General features: G+C 37.0%; 1 protein-coding gene across 1 annotated transcript in view; it reads right to left on the bottom strand.

Moving 5' to 3' along the window:
• Window positions 1-8,899: 8,899 nt before the first annotated feature.
• The window catches only part of LOC136033977 (uncharacterized), a 28,250-nt gene continuing 18,890 nt past the window's right edge, over window positions 8,900-18,259 (bottom strand). The window contains exons 2-3 of the mRNA XM_065715010.1: window positions 12,244-12,377; window positions 8,900-9,082 (exon numbers count right to left, since the gene is read on the bottom strand). Of these exons, the coding sequence (XP_065571082.1) occupies window positions 8,969-9,082; window positions 12,244-12,377 (248 nt within the window). The 3' untranslated portion in view covers window positions 8,900-8,968. The remainder of the gene's footprint in view (window positions 9,083-12,243; window positions 12,378-18,259) is intronic.

The following is an 18,259-nucleotide window of genomic DNA, read 5'->3' as shown; positions in this document are numbered from 1 at the left end:
ACCTCAGTCACTTAGATGTTTTCACAATTAATAATTAGTTGTCTAATAATTCAAGTTCTGATTATAGAAATATTTTCAGTAAAAGTCCATAGGGAGATCAAATAACTAAATAATCCAAGTTCAATTAAGAGAAGTCCATAGGGAATCACGATTGAGTCTTACTGTATAATGATATTATATCCAGATTGTATCCAATACAGGCGTTACAACATGCATCGCATTTCTATAAATAAGATTACCATTTTCCCTTGCGTTGTTATCCACATTTGCGAATCATTTCAAATAATGTTTGTATCCAATATTGAAACAACCATTAAATTCCATTAAATTGTAACGAATTTTAGACGTAGTTTTAGCAACTGTATCGTGTTTTGTCTCGTGACTATGGGGAGTCAAGTTCAAATTTTGAAGAAAATTTTCTTAAGGAAGAGGATAAGGGGACTTCAAATTATACTCCGGGATGGGAGGAGGGGGGTAAATATTCTTACCTGGCCCTTATAATAAACAATTTTTTCAGACTAAGATGTATATGGTTATGTTTCAGTTTTATTCATACTTCCCACCCGACAAGCTTTGCTGCTAGCAGAGAAATAAAATCATTCGAGTTTTGGAACTAGATTGTTGATTAAAGGGTATATATGGTGCTATAACTTCCAAGTCTCGTTACAAGACCAGTCATAATTTTCGTAAAAAATTCTCAAATGAGGTCGTCAGTATGATCCGTACTGAATTGCAGAACGTCTGTAACTTAATAAACGTCGGAGCACCGCTATTTCAAATCAGCGTTCTAATATTCTACACGTAATGGAACACTTTTTATAACTACAGCAGATCCCTGGGCGTGCTTGATAATATATTATCTCGTAAGATTTGAGCTATAATTCAAGTTTTATAAACTTATAAGATATTTCTTAGTTCTAATTTTTTTAAAGAAGTAAATTGGTGGGGATTTCTAACCCCCACTATAGGACTAAAGGACATTGGATACTTAAGATAATTGGACTTCAATGAACTACCATGGGATTTGACAAAAATAAATAAAAAACACTTACGCCCTTAAAAATGAATCCAAACCGGCTCCTCCTTCATTTGGAACTCCTGTGCTTGAAATCATACCCCCAACCAAATTATTATTACACAAGTACCTAGACAACTTAGATATTTGCCTGAAATGACTCGTTAAATTCAGTATTGTAAATACTGCCAAAAGGTTTCCAATGGAAGCTTCTACTCTTGGGAAAGGCGATGTTAATGAAGCGGGGTGAACAGATTTTCAAGCCGTTTAATGTATTTAAAAAAAAGATTGTCGAGGCTTGTTGAAAAATTCCCGGGGGCCTCCAACTACCCTTCTTGCTGTACGAAGGGATGATTTCACACAATGCTCTGAAATTATGAAAACTATTCGAATTTCCAAAATGTTTATTTCTTGCTAAAATTGTCTAATTTAGGACACTCTTGCTGGTTAATCGCAAATTCAGGATATAAATTCTACACCCTTGGGACCACGACAATATATACTTATCCAACCGTAGTACCTTAAGGCAAATTTACCTTAAGGCAGCTTATCTGATATGCCAGATGATATGCCAGACTTGCATTGGCCTTAGGCCTTCCGTTAGTGAAATTATTCGCATCAAAAGGCTAAGATATACAATAGCCAGCCAGTACCAAACTTTCAAAAAAAACTTAAAATTCCAGATTTATATTTAAGAAAAAAACACTGTTGCAATGCGACGAATGCGGGGGATTGATTTCCTTAACTTGAATGTCTAATTATCTTCAATAAAAAAAAACCACTGAATTATTATTAAGGTTGGAATAAGGCATAAATTTGAGATTTTAAGCCCCCTTTTGGGTCAGTAGAGGTTGAACTTCAGGAAGTCGAAAAATATTATAATCATTCTTAGGAAAAATGACCGTAAAGGTTTTCGTTAATTACGTGTTGAAGTGACCACACTTAGTTCTTGATCTGTAATAAAACCGGTTTTTTGTGTCCACTTGGAGATAATTAGCTTAGCCTGAGCGAGATAAAATACTTCGCCGGTATATTTTAATTAAATATTTAATATGTAGAGGTGGTTAGATTAGGTATTTAATATAATGCGTTTTGGTGTCCTGCTTTCCATAATTCTCTGTTGTATATTCTATAATTTTCTTACTAAAGTATTATATTTTCATCTTATTTTTTAGTATATTTTTAATTAGGATTAACTTCACTTCTTTGGTGTGGTCGTTATGACACGTAAGCACCTGGTTATCTTCGGAGGGGTTGAACGCTGGCCTAATAAGGTGAGGCGAAGCCGCTCAGGACATACATTTCTGTAAGATAATTCTTATTAAATCACACATTTTATGTTTAATTAATTATTTCCCCCTGGAGCCGATATAGTCTCCTCTCAGGGGCGTAAGATGGATTGATTTCTAATTCAATTATTTGAATAATTTAATTTAATTCTATATTTCTAATGTGAATCCTGGCAAGGTCGGATTTAAAGCTTCGAAGCTTCTTGGCCTAAGCGTTTTTGCGAGGTTTTCGGAGTAATTCCTGGAAAGTTTGGGATAGCGTGAGCAATGAAAATAACATAACTGATGAGCCAAAAGTAACGAGAGAAGTGATATCGAACTCTCATCCGCCATTATTGGGAGACATTTGACAGTTTATAAGTGACCACAGAATTCTTTTCTTTTTTTTTTCAATCAATTTATTCAGCCAATAAATTCACAACAAAACATTTCAACATAGGCTCTATGGCCAGGAAAAAAAAACAGGAAAGAAGCAAAAAATGAAAGAAATACATTAAAAAACATTTTTAACGTAATACATTTAAACCTCTCAGATACTCAACACAAGAAAAAAAAAATACAACAATTAAGAGAAAGGGAAGCCAGCTAACATCTGCTCTTCCTATCGCCCAATTGCCGTGTCTCCAGTTTTATGGAAGCTTTTTGAAATGCTTATATTGTTAAATGCTAAAAACTGTTGCCAAACGCCAAACCACCAGTTTGGCTTTACAGTAGGTGTTGGTTGCGCTGATGCTCTTTTGGCCCTTGCTGCTATTTTGCTGGATTCAGAGGCAACGGGTGGCCCATTAGTTATTGGTTCTTTTGATGTAAGCCAGGCATTTGACTCATCAGTGCATGTGCAGATCCTTTTAGAAGCGTATAAATAAGGGCTAAATCTGTGCATTGTCACATCTTTATATTATATGTACAATAACCTTAGAGCGCAAATCAAAATACCCTCAAGTACACTTGAATTCGTTGTCGTACCGGTTGGTAAAGGGGTCAGACAAGGCTCAATTGTGTCTTCGAGTTTGTATACCAATAGCGTTCTGCCGGCACAAGCCCAGGGAGCTACGTCTGTTGCTTCAAAAGGGATTGAAGTTTCGTTGATAATGTATAATGACGACCTACTTAAATTGAACAGGTCTGCCGATACCGATAGACTATCGAAGAATTTTGATGTTTTGAGTAGGGATTATAATAAAGTAGGTTTATCATTTAATGTGTTTAAATCGGTCGCAGTGTTCTTCAATGCGAGGTATTATGAGGAAGAAATTCCTTTAGGCGATTCAGCTGTTAAGCCATATGAGAGCATTACCTACCATGGTTTACCAATCGGTCAAAGCCACTACTCCACAGGGACGTTACTTATACGACACGAAGAGGCGAAAATCCAGATTGCTTGTTGATTAATTATTAGTAACAGACATCGATTCTGCCGTAGATATCTTACGTCGCTGTACAATGCAATTGCCTTCCCACATGTACTGTATATAGCTCCTTTTTGGAAATATTTGTCGTCCGCCCAGTGTACAAAAATAAGAGTTCTGTTTTTTATTCACAAAATTCCTTCTGAGACGTCCTCCGTGGACGAGCAACTCGTATATTATGCGTAATTACGGAGTGTTCGATCCAACAGTTTGCATTAACCGGGTCGTGGAGAATTTCCTGGAAAAGGCTAAGGGAAGGACGAACCCTAGGCTAGCTATCATGTGTCAGTAGTTTTGTCAGTGTACATAGTGTGTATATACTTATGGTTATGTTCGTAGTGTGATTTTTATTTCTTTTTCCATTCGTACTCCAATGTAATTCAAGTGAATTACAGATCTCCATAGACAGGGAGGATCTCCCTAGACAGAGAACCTCCCCCTTTCTTTGGTATTTTCATTTAAAAATGATTTTCTTTTAGGATTTCGTAAAGAAAAATAATATATATATGTATATATATATATATATATATATATATATGTATATATATATATATATATATATATATATATATATATATATATATATATATATATATATATATATATATATATATATATATATATATATATATATAAACAAAACGATACACGGTAGACACCGAAAATTTATTTGTCCCCCCCCCCATTGGTATGAATTCCAATGATGGAGATTTCAGCTTTTTTTTCCTTTATAGTGTTTGCTACAAGTGTGGTGTCATATGTTTGGAAGTTTTTCAAAATTATATCTTTACGATTTAGGCCTGAATCGTTCTCTACATTTACATACTGGAGCGGTTGTACTAGCGTTTTATAAATTCTTTTCTTCGATTCAACATCAACATTGCCACTAGGGAAAAAACCACTCACCAAATCTTCAAAAAATGCAAGACTAGATACATCATGAATGCAATTATACCCAAGTACTGTCCCATAAAGCTTTCAAACTGCTGAATAAGAACAGAAACTGCAGTACTTAAAAATTGCTTATGACTGATTACCTGAAGATGATCTGCTAATCAAAGAGGACTTTTCATGCTTAAATTTCTTAAGGTTAGTCTGTATGTGGAAATTTTGTAGGCCAATAAATGTTTTTGCCCAAAGCATCAAACTGATTTTTACCCGTCCAAAACGCTTCAGAAATTTCTCCAGTTAAAATTAAATTCAAAATATAAATCAACTCAAAATTTTTATTTTAGAGTGATTTCTTCAAACCTGGAGTACCAGTTTTGTGATTTGGTTCAAATTAAAAATCATTTTAAAACACTAGAATAACTACATATTTTTATCACAAGAAAACCTTGAATTTTTCACCCTGACAATACGATAAAACATAATGAAGAAGATGAGATAATTTTCATTTGCCGATAATTTGTGCCGAAAACATTCGGCACAAATTCAGCAAAAGGATGCTCTATTTTCAATCAAATGTTCGATTGCATAATTACTAAGAAAAAAAAATTATATATGTGAGCTTGTGCACAGACTTTTGTCCCGGTGCTTTGTTGATGGTGATTGCTAATCGAACATTCCTTGTGTCCCGGTCGCTTTCTCTTTGAGTGTCCCGGTCGTCATTTATATTCCCTACTAGCTTGCTACTAGCTATTACTAGCTACTACAACTAGCTACTACTAGCTACTAGCTTTCCCAATATAGAAGATTTAGAAATGTGACACACCCCTTAAAATTTCATAGGGTGGTATCCAGGAAATTTCCAAGGGGGAAGGGGTATTAAAGATTTTTTTGAGGAATCTATAAAACAAAAACTATGAAACGCATGGAAGACTTGTTTATATTCATTTCGTTACGTTTTTACGAGTCGGAGAAAGGTTTTGGACGGGGGGTACATACCCTTTAGCCCTCCTGGATACGGCTTGTTTTTTCCTAGCCTATTTGAATTTAACGGAAAAAGATTGTATTAATTTTCTTACATCCTCCCACATATTTACATTCTCATTAAAACAAACAGTCTTCTCAATATTTGAACTTCACATTAATTACTCTTTTGAATACCGGATGACACATGGAAAGGTAATTACGAGTGACATAACAATTCCTCCTGAAGCTGGAACAACTTTCCGGGATCTGAAAGGAGCAAAACATTAAACAAAATAAACAAATGCAAAAAACACGAATCATAACATATGAGACTAAATAGAGTCGGTAATAGAACGGATCTTCTTGACTGTTGACCCTATACTAGGCTTTGCCAAAATCTGACCCTGATCTGACCAAACATTTCGTTGACCCTACTTGTCTTCCGCTGCGTTCAAAATGTCCCGGCGACGTTTAGCTAGAGACTCCGATACGAAAACACCAGTTGAAGCAAGTTTAGCTTTTGCTTTGAATACTCTATGGGCTACACCTTTGCCAGAAAATTTAACGACGATCGAAGCAGCTCTAATAGAACTTTCATCATGCTGTGTAGTCGGATTATTCAATTGGAGACGTTATACATTAATCAAATCAGAATATGAGAGGTTGGTCACAGAAATTTTGCTATTTATAATGTGATATAAATGTATAATATTCTCCAGCAGATCACTTCTTGTCTTCTCCAGCTGGGCTTCAGTTGCAACTAATTTGTCATAAATTGGGGCGATACTTGAAGAAACTGAGTTAGACCCTAATTTTTCTCTTGCTTTCAGGGCTAAAAAAGTCTTAGAAAGAATTTCATAAATCTCAAGGGTATTATCAAGCTCCACAATTGCTTTTTTGACAGCAGGCGTGGATGAATCTATCGTTTTAGGGTTGTATTCTTGAAGATTCACAAATATTAGCCTAAATTCATCATGACTACCGTAACAAGAGACCAGAAAGTGGGCTTTCCGTGCGAAACCTTTCCTATTTGCAAAATTCTCACAGGCCATAGAGGGCAGTTCTTGAATTTAGCTATCTCAACATCAAACTGCTTGAAACACTGCATCATTAACAGTATCTTATTTTTAGAAGTCGATAAACAGAGCAAAAAGACTTATCTTTAAGCGAAGGCCGAGCCTCCCAATTGCATCCAAGTGGATTCAAATCCAACCTGTGTAAAGTCGGCCTAAAAGACTTTCCTGCGTATCACTGGGCAGTACACTTTCCCAAAGAGGGGCCCACAATTTGCCAATTCCACAATAAATAATCCTCCAAAAAATTTCAGTCCAAGAAAAACTTAATTCAGTAACTGCAAGTTACTTCGTAACTGCACATTTAATTCAAAGCAGTAGCTAGCTCAGATCATGAACAATGTAAAAAGATAATCCGATTAATTTATCAATTTCAATCAAATTTCATTAAGTTCCGGTCACCCATTCTTAAGTTTAAAATGCCTTAAGTTTTCTAATTTTTTTCAAATTAACAGCCCCCAGCTCCCCCAAAGAGAACGGATCCGTACCAATTATGTCAATCTCGCATCTATGACTTGTGCTTATTCTTCCCATCAAGTTTCATCCCGAACTCTCCAAACTAAGTGTTTTCCAAGATGTCCGGTTTCAAAGATTTCTGTTTCTCCCCTCCAACCCTCTCTGTCCCTGGAACTGATTCGAATTGAACATAGAGTATCTGAGACACAAGATTCTTCTATATATCAAGTTTTATTAAGATCCGATCACCAATTCGTAAGATACCTTGATTTTCACGTTTTCCAAGAATTCCAGTTTTCCCCTCCAACTCTCTTCAAAGCCACTGGACCTGGTCGGAATTAAGAAAATGAGAGTTCTAAAGCACAAGATCCTTCTAGATATCAAATTTCATTAAGATCTGAACACCCTTTCGTAAGTTACAAATACCTCATTTTTTAATTTTTCTGAACTACCCCCCCCCCCCCAGCTCTACCAAAGAGAGCAGATCCGGTCCGGTTATGTCAGTCACCTATCTTGGACTTGTGCTTATTCTTTCCACCAAGTTTCATCCTGATCTCTCCGCTTTAAGCTTTTCCAAAATTTTCTGCCCCTCCTAATGACACTGGATCCTGTCGGGATTTAAAATTAGAGATCTGAGTTTTGAGGTCCTTCTAAATATGAAATTTCATTATGATACAATCACTCTTTCGTAAGTAAAAATATCCCATTTTTTTAATTTTTTAGATTTAATCCTCCCCCCCCCCAACGCCCCCGAAGAGAGCAGATCCGTTCCGGTTATCAATTCCGAATCTAAGACTTGTGCTTATTTTCACCACCAAAGTTCATCCCGATCCCTATAATCTAAGCGTTTCCAAGAATTTAGGTCCCCCCCCCCAACTTCGTCTACGGATCTGGTTGGGATTTAAAATTAAGAGCCCTGAGACACAATATCCTTCCAAACATCAAATTTCATTAAGATCCGATCACTCTTTCGTAAGTTAAAAATGCCTCTTTCTTTTAATTTTTCAGAATTAACCCTCTCCCCCCCCCCCCCCAAATAGAGCGGAGCCGTTCTGGTTATGTCAATCACGTATCTAGAACTTGTGCTTACTTTTCCCACCAAGTTTCATCCCAATCCCTCCATTCTAAGCGTTTTCCAAGATTTTAGTCCCCCCCAAATGTCACCGGATCCAGTTGGGATTTAAAATAAGACCCCTGAGACACAATATCCTTCCAAATGTCAAATTTCATTAAGATCTGATCACTCCTTCGTAACTTAAAAACACCAAATTTTTTCTAATTTTTCAGAATTAACCCCCCCCCCCCACCAAAGAGAGTGGATCTGTTCTGGTTATGTCAATCAAGTATCTAGAACTTATGATTATTTTTACCACCAAATTTCATCCCGATCCCTCCACTCTAAGCGTTTTCCAAGATTTTAGGTTCCACCCTCCAACTCCCATCAATGTCACCGGGTCTGGCAGGGATTCCAAATAAGAGCTTTGAGTTACGATATCCTTCCAAACATCAGATTTCATTAGGATCCCATCACCTGTTAGTAAGTTAAAAATACTTCATTTTTCTTTTTTTCAGAATCAACCGGCCCCAACTCCTCCCCCCCCCCCAGATGGTCAAATTAGGAAAACGGCTGTTTCTAATTTAATCTGATCCGGTCTCTGATACGTCTGCTGAATTTCACCGTCCTAGCTTACCTTGAAGTGCCTAAAGTAGCAAAACCGGGACAGAAAGACAGTCAGAATTTGCGATCGCTATATGTCACTTGCTTAACACCAAGTGCCATAAAAATAAAAAAAGCTAGGTTCATAAGGCAAGATTTTTAAAATTTAATTGTCAAAAAATTTTCAATTAAAAAATCACTTTTGCAAGTTCTCATTACATCACTCTTCTTATGACATCAATGAAAATTCTTGCGAAAACAGAAAAGATAGCTTGTGTTATGTCACTTCTGATGTTTTGAAGCAACCTGGAGAAGGTCCCATGGTTGACCTATAAATTTTGATTAAAATTAGATTGCAGTAGAAAACGAATCTAAAGAATATTAAGCGTTGTTCAAGCAGTTTATCACCACTTCATTACCTAAACTGAATTCAAATACTGTCTTTTGATTTAATTTCTACGGCTAACACTCAAAATGCCACGATCACAATACCCACGACTCAAAATGCCAATAACTCAAAAAGCCCACGAGATAAGATATTTAAAAAAAAATCACTATCACAAGCCCTCAAAGGGCCGAATTTGGACTTCGGAGTCGACTAATAAAACAAACAAAGCAAAAACACTAATAATAATGAATAATCAAATTATGATTAAAAAAAAAATATATAAGTTGGAAAAAAGGGAAGGGGACTAAAAAAAGTCTAATAATACAGAAAAGAAAAAGAAATAAACATATATATCTACAAATTAAAAGGGACACTAAAAAAAAGTCCAAAAACTCACAAAAAAAGAACGGAGCATAAAACACAAGAAAAACACGCATGAATTAAAAGGGAAACTAAACCAAAACAGCGGGGGGCAAGCAAATTAGTGTAACGACCTAAAGCACCTCACATGAAAAAAAAGGGGGGAGGAAAACCTAGTAGGCTATTTTATTTATTTTTTCTGTGATGAAGGGGACAAAGGTTTTTTCATATCTGGAAGTAATGCAGCGAATGGGGGACAAAACTGGGATAGGCTCAGAAACAGCTCGAGGCTGTCGTAATCTGGATGGTGAGTGACGTCTGGGGAAAATACTTGCCGTCCGAGGGTTCGTTATTGCTTTTTTTGAAAAACGAAGGCACAACGACGACCTCCTTTGCTCAAGGGTTTCCAAACTAGCTTTTTTTAGGAGCAGAGAGTAAGGCACCTAGCCTTCTTTGAAAATTATTCGCAAGGCTCTTTTTTGGATTGACTCAATTTGACAATGGAAGCGAGAAATTTATTTAGACTATTTGCAGTAACATCAGGGGGCTCTGGTAAGTTGAAATTAAGCTGGTCAAGACTCCTGCCACATAGCTTTTCAACCTCGGAATACCAGTTTTTTGGCTTATTATTGAACAATTCTTCGATCTTATTTTTATAGTATGATCGTGCCAATTTACGAATTTCTCTTTTAATTGATTTTCTTAATATATTGGCTTGATCGAGTTTACAATTCCTAAACAGCTTCAATTTGGTTCTTATTAGTGTTTTTATTGTTTGATTAATAAAAGGTTTGTCACTTGAGCACCTTTTAAACCTTTTTTCTGGGAAACAAATTTGATATTTATCAATTAGCTTTTTATGAAACGTGGCTGTTTTCTCATCAAGGTTTTGTAAACTATAAATGTCGGACCAATCTTCAGTACTCAGCCACATACCAAAAGAAAGAAGACCAGAATTTTGAAGAGGGCGGTAAGTGCTATAAGTCTTTGAGAAAGTATGCTTAAAAGTTGAGGAGGGGGACAAAAGAATGGAAAGATGATAACTCCCACCTAATGGGGGCAAAGTTGAGGGAGGGCTGTAAAAATTATACATATTAGTTAAAATAACATCAAGAGAGGTATTTCCCCGAGTCGTCAGTGTTTTAACAATTTGCTTTACTTTAAGTGAAGCACAAAAGGAATCCATTTTCAGGTCGTTGGCATCGCCAACTAAAAAAAGGCCACATTGGGGTACTTAGAAATAACAAAATCAGCACTTGCCTGTAATTGCATGATAAAATTACGTTTTGACTCGATATTTTGATTTGGGGAGTTATAGGAAACAGCTATTGCATTAAATACTAAATGGACGAGGGAGTACTTTTGGTCTAACGCTTAGCCAGAGGATTTCATCATACTCGGATAAGTTAGGGACTTGAATAACCTTTGGGTAAAGGTGACTCTTAGTAAAAAACAGAACTCCGCCACCTTTTTTCCCGAGTGAGTGGTCTGAAGGATGTAGTTTAATAAACTCTGAATAATTTGTCAGGTGTAGGGACCCTGGCTCACGGGATTGAACTTCAGTAACAGCTATAATATCTATCAAATGTGATTTTGAAACCACCTTGAGTTCAGTAAGCTTTTCAAAATTAAGACTTTCAATATTAGTAACTAAAAGTTTAGGAAAAACAAACCGATTGGGGAATCGCGACAGGGAAACTCGATGGATTTGAGAATTTCCTGAGGGGTAGGATTTTAATTTAATTTTATTATGCTTTGGAGAAGAGGAGTATGAGAAGGATTTGATTGGGGATTTGGATGTGGGGGGACGGGGAAGGATATGGACGAAGCACGAGGACTTATTATGTGACAATTATTGGACGCAAAAAGTCTCAGACCTGAGTCACGTTTACAGGGTACGCACGAGGGATAAAACGAATGGGCTGGGGTTTAGTAAGGTGCTGGGAAAGGGGGCTGGGTGGGAATAGTGTTTCATGTCCGTCAAGAAATTGCTGGTTTGCAGCAGAGTAGGGAGGGTATGGGGCAGCCTACTGTAAGAGGGAAGGAAATAGGACTTCTGTATACGGAGAGGAGGAGGAGATACTAGTCTGTCTTTTAATGGTTTAAGAATATCAAGATTTGTCTAGCAAGCAAAATCTTTAACACAGGGATTTGGATACGTTAAATTTTCTCTGGTAACATGTGAGTAATATGTAAATTAAAGATTGGTAAATGGCACTCGGGCCAAGCTGCAAGTGCGAAAAAAATGCACCTGTGAGCTGGAGATCAAAAATGAAATTTCATTAAGATCCGATCACCCGTTCGTAAGTTAAAAATACCTCATTTTTTCTTTTTTTTTCGATTTAACCGTCCCCCCACTTCCCCCTAGCTGGTCAAATCAAGGAAACGACAACTTCTAATTTAATCTTGTCGGGTTCCTGATAAGCCTGCCAAATTTAATTGTCCTAGCTTACCTGGAAGCGCTTAAAGTCGCAAAAACCGGGACAGACCGACAGAATTTTCGACCGCTATATGTCACTTGGTAGATACCAAGGGCCATAAAAAAAAACTGATTTTTTTATTTAGTAAATATCACGAGGAAAACAGAAATGCTGAGCTGAACCATGACCCAAAATAGATTGGGAATCACTGAGCCCCTACAGCTTATGCGAAGATACAGTTTTTTTTTCATTAGAAATGGAAAAAATAAACAATAAAATTTTTTAGCATAATAAATATTTAATATAATATAATAAATATTACCTCCTCCAGCCTAATCACTTCCAAAATAGAAGCGACGAGAGGCATACGACTACGATTTTGCTGGAAAATCCATCCACCAAACGCCACGGCGAAGCCTATGGATCCCACGGCGAAAGCATATCCCCAAGAAATGACTAAAAGAAAAAGAAAAGTATTTATTGTCAAGACAGTTTAGGTCACTAAAATATAATGACTAAGGCTGTAAATGGCAACCCTGCATATGCAACGCTGACCAGGACTTCTGTGGAAAACGCAATAAGAATTAAATTTATGGTCCCATTTTCCTTCTCTCTCTCTTTCTCTCTGTCTGTCTCTGTCTATCTCTCTCTCTCTCTCTCTCTCCCTCTCTCTCTCTCTCTCTCTCTCTCTCTCTCTCTCTCTCTCTCTCTCTCTCTCTCTCTCTCTCTCTCTCTCTCTCTCTCTCTCTCTCTCTCTCTCTCTCTCTCTCTCTCTCGTAAAAATGTAACAAAAGTGTACAAACATATTTTTGAAGCGTTTTTATTTTGCTCTTTATTTTGTATTTCGATTGGATATGGTTGCCAGCGACTCTTACTCCTTGTGTACTCTTTTGAAGAACTCACCGGAGACTTGTTCCAGGCAACTCCCGAGCAGCATAGAAAAATACAGTAAGGACCAGAAACACCAATAGATATCAAGACAAATAACCGATCTTGCCACCTATTTAGTTTTAAAGGCTTCATTAATTTTGCTTAAGAACTGTTTCTTCTTTCTCTTGCGTAGAACTTCTAGTCTATGAACTCTAGTCTGGATCGGGATGAAACTTGGTGGGAAAAATAAGCACCAGTCCTATATACGTTATTGATATAACTGGAACAGATCCGCTCTCTTTGGAGGAGTTGGGGGGGGGGGGGAGGGGGGCTGAAAAATTAGGAAAAATTAGGCATTTTTAACTTACGAAGGAGAGATCGGATCATAATGAAATTACCTATTTAGAAGCACCCCGTAACTCAGATTTGTCATTTAAAATCCCGACTGGATCCAGTGTCATTGGGGGGGGGGAATCTTGTAAAACGCTTAAAGCTGAGAGATCAGGATGAAACTTGGTGGAAGAATAAGCACAAGTCCAAGATATGTGATGGAAATAACCGGGTCAGATCCGCTCTCTTTGGTTCAGTTGGGGGGGGGGGCAGTAATTCGAAAAATGAGGTGTTTGTAACTTACGAAAGGGTGATCAGATATTAATGAAATTTTATCTTTAGAAGCATCTTGTGCTTTAGAACTCTTATTTTAAATACCGACAAGATCCGGTGATATTGGGGATCTGGAGGGGAAAACGGAAATCTTGGAAACCAGAAATCTTTGAAAACGCTTAGAGTGGAGAGATCGAGATGAAACTTGATGGGAAGAATAATTACAAGCTATAGATACGTGATTGACCTAATTGGGACGGATCCGTTCTCTTTAGGGGGGCTGTGGGTTGTTAATTTGGAAAAACTGAGGTATTTTAACTTAAGAACGGGAGACCAGATCTTAATGAAATCTGATATTTAGAAGAAACTTATGTCTCAGAGCTCTTATTTCAAATCCCGACCAGATCTGTTGACATTGGAGGGAGAAACTGGAATTCTTGGAAAAGGCTTATAAATGTCGTAGATACGTGATTGACGGAACCGGACAGCATCCACTCTCTTCGGGGGAGTTAGGGGTTGGGGTTCACTGCTTTGGCGAGTTTAGTGCTTCTGGGCGTGCTAGGATGATGAAAATTGGTAGGCGTGTCAGGGAGCTGCACAAATTGACTTGATAAATTCGTTTTCCCCGATTCGACAATCTTGGGGGTGAAGAGAGAAGAAACATTGAAAAATTAGGGTATTTTTAACTTGCGAGTGGGTGATCAGATCTTAGTGAATTTTGATATTTAGAAGGACCTCGTGACTCAGAGCTCTTATTTTTAATTCCCGACTGGTATTAAGCCTCTTATTTTCCTTGTAAAGCAATCTATTGGTTCTTATAATTTTGCCAGAGTTCATACCATATGAGTTCTTGGCTCTTTGCTCTTCCAACCTCATCACAAGTGCCATATGAGCTCTTAGCTCTTGTTTAGGGAGGGGGGATTCATTTCAATAATTTATGTGCGGAGAGCCAAAATCAAACATGCATTAGTTCAAAAACGTTCAGAAATTAACTAAAATAAACTGTTTTTTTTTAGCTGATAGTAAGGAGCGACATTAAAACTTAAAACGAACAGAAATTACTCCGTATATGAAATGGGTTGTCCCCTCTGCAATCCCTCGCTCTTTACGCTAAAGCTTTTATTTGTTTTAAAAAGTAGAATTGTGGCAAAGAGTCAAACTTTAGCGTAAAGAGCGAAGGATTGCGGAGGGGACAACCCATTTCATATACGGAGTAATTTCTGTTCGTTTTAAGTTTTAATGTCACTCCTTACTTTCAATTAAAAAAACTAGTTTTTTTTTTAAATTTAATTCCCGTTCAAGAACGTGCCTTAGCAGGCGCACATATAATACAGAAGTGCTTAGATCAAGTATATCCAACCTCATAACATTTAGATGCATTATTACTTGAAACTAATCAATGGGCCACAAAAATTATTCAATTTCAAGAAAAATGGATAATGGTTTCATTCAAGGAAATGCGTCTTTTTTGCCTTAAATTTTTCACCAATCTGAAAGTCTGAAGTTAAGCCTTATATTTAATCATCATAGTTAATAATGACTATTAACATAAATAACATATTTAATGATGATCATAGTTCGTTTTGATTTAGTTCAAAATCCGCCTAAGCATTCATTGAAAACTTTAAAACCCTTGAGACCTTGAAACCCTTAGCTTGTGTAGCAGCAGTAGTAGCATTAGCATGCGAAAAGCACCTTTGTTGTTTTTTTTTCAACATCCCCTTCACCAAACATACCAGGAATTTTAACCATACGAAAAAAGCAGTTCTGGAGCATTGCTGATATGAACAACCAATGTGGGATAGTGCGTTTCGGTTTATTTCGACACGGTTTCGATATCGTCCAAAATTTTCGCCTCAATATTTTTAGGTTTATAGTAGCACTAGTAGTTATAGCAGTAGAAGTAGGAGTAGAGTTAATAGTAGCAGTCTTAGCTTTAATAGCATTATTAATAATAGCAGTAGTAGTAGTGGTTGTAGGAGTAGAAGCAGCAGTATTGTGATGCGAAAATTGTCTTTTGGTTTAATTCAACATCTCCCAGAACACGCCTTGTTTAATTTACGCACACAACTGTTCCTAAGATATTGCTGATATGACCTTTGGACAACCCGCATACTGATGGAAGGTTGTCATCCATAAAACGATTTTTTTTTTTTGAAAATTCTGCCTTTCTACCCGCATGTAAAGCTGCAATAGAAGCCACAATTACAACTCAACTTAATGTAATTAGCCATTGCAATGACAAAGTCCATATCTCCTCTTGAGAACCTGTATATTCGTATAGACCTTGGAATTTTTATCTTAATGCTCATACCTTTACAAGTAGTTTTTTTTGTGGCACTTGGTATTTATCAAGTGACATATAGCGATCACAACTTCTGTCTGTCTGTCGATCCCAGTTTTGCTAGTTCGGGCACTGTCAGATAAGCTAGGATGATGGAAGTTGACAGGCGTATTAGGGACAAGACAAGATTATATCAAAAATAGTCAGTTCCCCGATTCAACCATTTGAAGGGGGGGGGAGGAGGAGCGAACGAATGAGGTAGTTAAGGAGAATTTTATTTGCCGATAAAACAGATGAGTGTTGTTCTTAAGTGTGGTTTAGCTGGTCTAGCGGTATGATTCTTGCTTAAGGTGCATGAGCTTTCATGTTCAAATCCCAGGTCACCCCAATTTTTACTTGAAGAAGCTTCGAAACAAGATCTGAATTGTGATAATTGAGGTAAGTTTATCTCACGAATGGGTGATTGGATCTTAATGAAACTTGATATATAGAAAGATATCATGTCTCAGATGCTCCATTTTCAATTCGGATCGGATCCGGGGACATCGGGGATGGAGGGAAAAAACGGAAATCTTGGGAAACGCCTATTTACGGACGTTTTATTAGTAACTAGCCCTACGTTGCACAGGCGACGTGGGGTTTTACGGTGACCTTTGTTCGGTTCCGTCGAGTAAAGTGTTGAGAGAGCAACACTTCTGTCTTGTTTCCTCGGTTCGATTAAACACTGAAGTTGTTAATCTGTAAGGATCTTAAAATAAATACTAGGTACACCAACTAACAAAAGTTGCAAACCCCTCTTTGCTGAAGATGATTGTAGCCTAGTAGCCGATAGTTACTTACAAGTCCCCTACATGTCTTACCACTGAAAGCAAATTGGTATTCCCATCAAATGCACCGGAAACAAATTATAGAACTAATGAAAGTTGCGAACCCTTCATTGCCGAAGATGATTGTGAGCTAACAGCCGACTGTTGCTTTATACTGCCCCATATGTTTTACAATTGGTATTGGCCTATTTTTGGTTTCTGTGCCTTACTACTGAAGTTGTCAACCCCTACAAACTTTCACAGCAGTATATCTCATGAAGGAATATTTCTACCAAAAAATGGATGACATGTGCTTTGATCAGGTCATCAAGAGGTATCGACTACCGTAAAAAAAAATCCATCCGTCTTAGTTCAAAAGTTGACTTTTTACAGTAGACCAAGTTTTTAACGTCATCACTAAGAAAGGAGCAAAGGATAAACTCTAATTTCTTTAACAATGAGAGAAATTTTAAAGTTTAAGAGGCACGTCTGATACCATTTCTCTACCGCAATCCCAGGTGCAAAAAACACAAAAAAATAAACTCAGCTGAAATCATGAATAGAGGTAGGTAGGTAATCATGAATAGAGGCAAAGTGTTGCTCTCGCAACACAATAAAAATACGTAACTTACAAACTAACTTGCGTAACGAACTTCTATATTCGTATATTTATACAACATATGTGAGAGGGTTCGCCCCCTCGTCAATACCTAGCTCCTTACACTAAAGTTTGAATTTTGTTCCAATTCTTTATGGATGGCCCCTGAATCACAAAGGCCGTTTAATTAGAACAAATAGCTCTTTTGAAATTACCAAAAATACTTTAGCGTAAAACGTGAAGTATTGAGGGGGGCCGAACCCCCTCATAGACCCAGTAATTTCTGATCGTTTTAAGCTTTAATGTTTGTCTTTACTTTCACTAGAAAAAGGTTATTTTTTTATTTAATATCTCCACGTTTTTTAATTAATGCAGGTTTTGATTTTGGCTCACCGAACATAAATAATTCAGACGTAATTTACATATTAATTTTGCTTTTTTGGCTAAATTGCTTTCTCATGCTTTTGATCGGACGATTTTGAGAAAAAAATGGCGGGGGAGGGAGCCTAGTTACCCTCGAAATTTTGGTTACTTAAAAAGGCCACTAGAACTTTTAATTTTATTTACGAACGTTTTTACTAGTAATAAATTTACGTAGCTTAAAAATTAACTTACGTAAAAAACTTCTAAATTCATTTGCTTCTATTACGTATATGAAGGGTTTCGTCTCCTCGTCAATATCTTACTCTTTACACTAAAGTTCAAATTTTGTTCCAATTCTCTAAGAATGACCCCTGAATCATAAAGACTGTTTAATTAGAATACGGTAAATAGCTTTTTAGAAATTACTAAAAGTACTTTAGTGTAAAGAGCGATGTATTGAGGAGAAGACGAGCCCCCTCATATACATAATAATTTCTGTTCGTTTGAAGTTTTAACGTTGCTCCTTACGTTCGATTGAAAATACCTTTTATTTATTAAATTTAGCACTCTTTGTTTTCATAATGCTGGAAAATCCAGCACCTCTTTCATGGAAATTCTATTCCCCCATGATAAATTCCTCTATGAAAAGATCTCACTTAAAACCCTCCCCTCAACACCCCCCCCCCACCCCCAGAGAGAATTCTCCATGAAAATTTCTGTAGCCTACACTTCCAAATAACCAATACTATATGCAAACAATGGGCAAAGTTCATAACTTGCCGCCCTTTCCCTAGGGACTGTGGGGTATCAAGTC

Source organism: Artemia franciscana, chromosome 12 (genome assembly GCF_032884065.1).
Source record: "Artemia franciscana chromosome 12, ASM3288406v1, whole genome shotgun sequence".
Lineage (NCBI taxonomy): Eukaryota > Metazoa > Arthropoda > Branchiopoda > Anostraca > Artemiidae > Artemia > Artemia franciscana.
The sequence above is the reverse complement of the archived record's forward strand: the minus strand, read 5'-3'. Positions and strand labels throughout refer to the sequence as shown.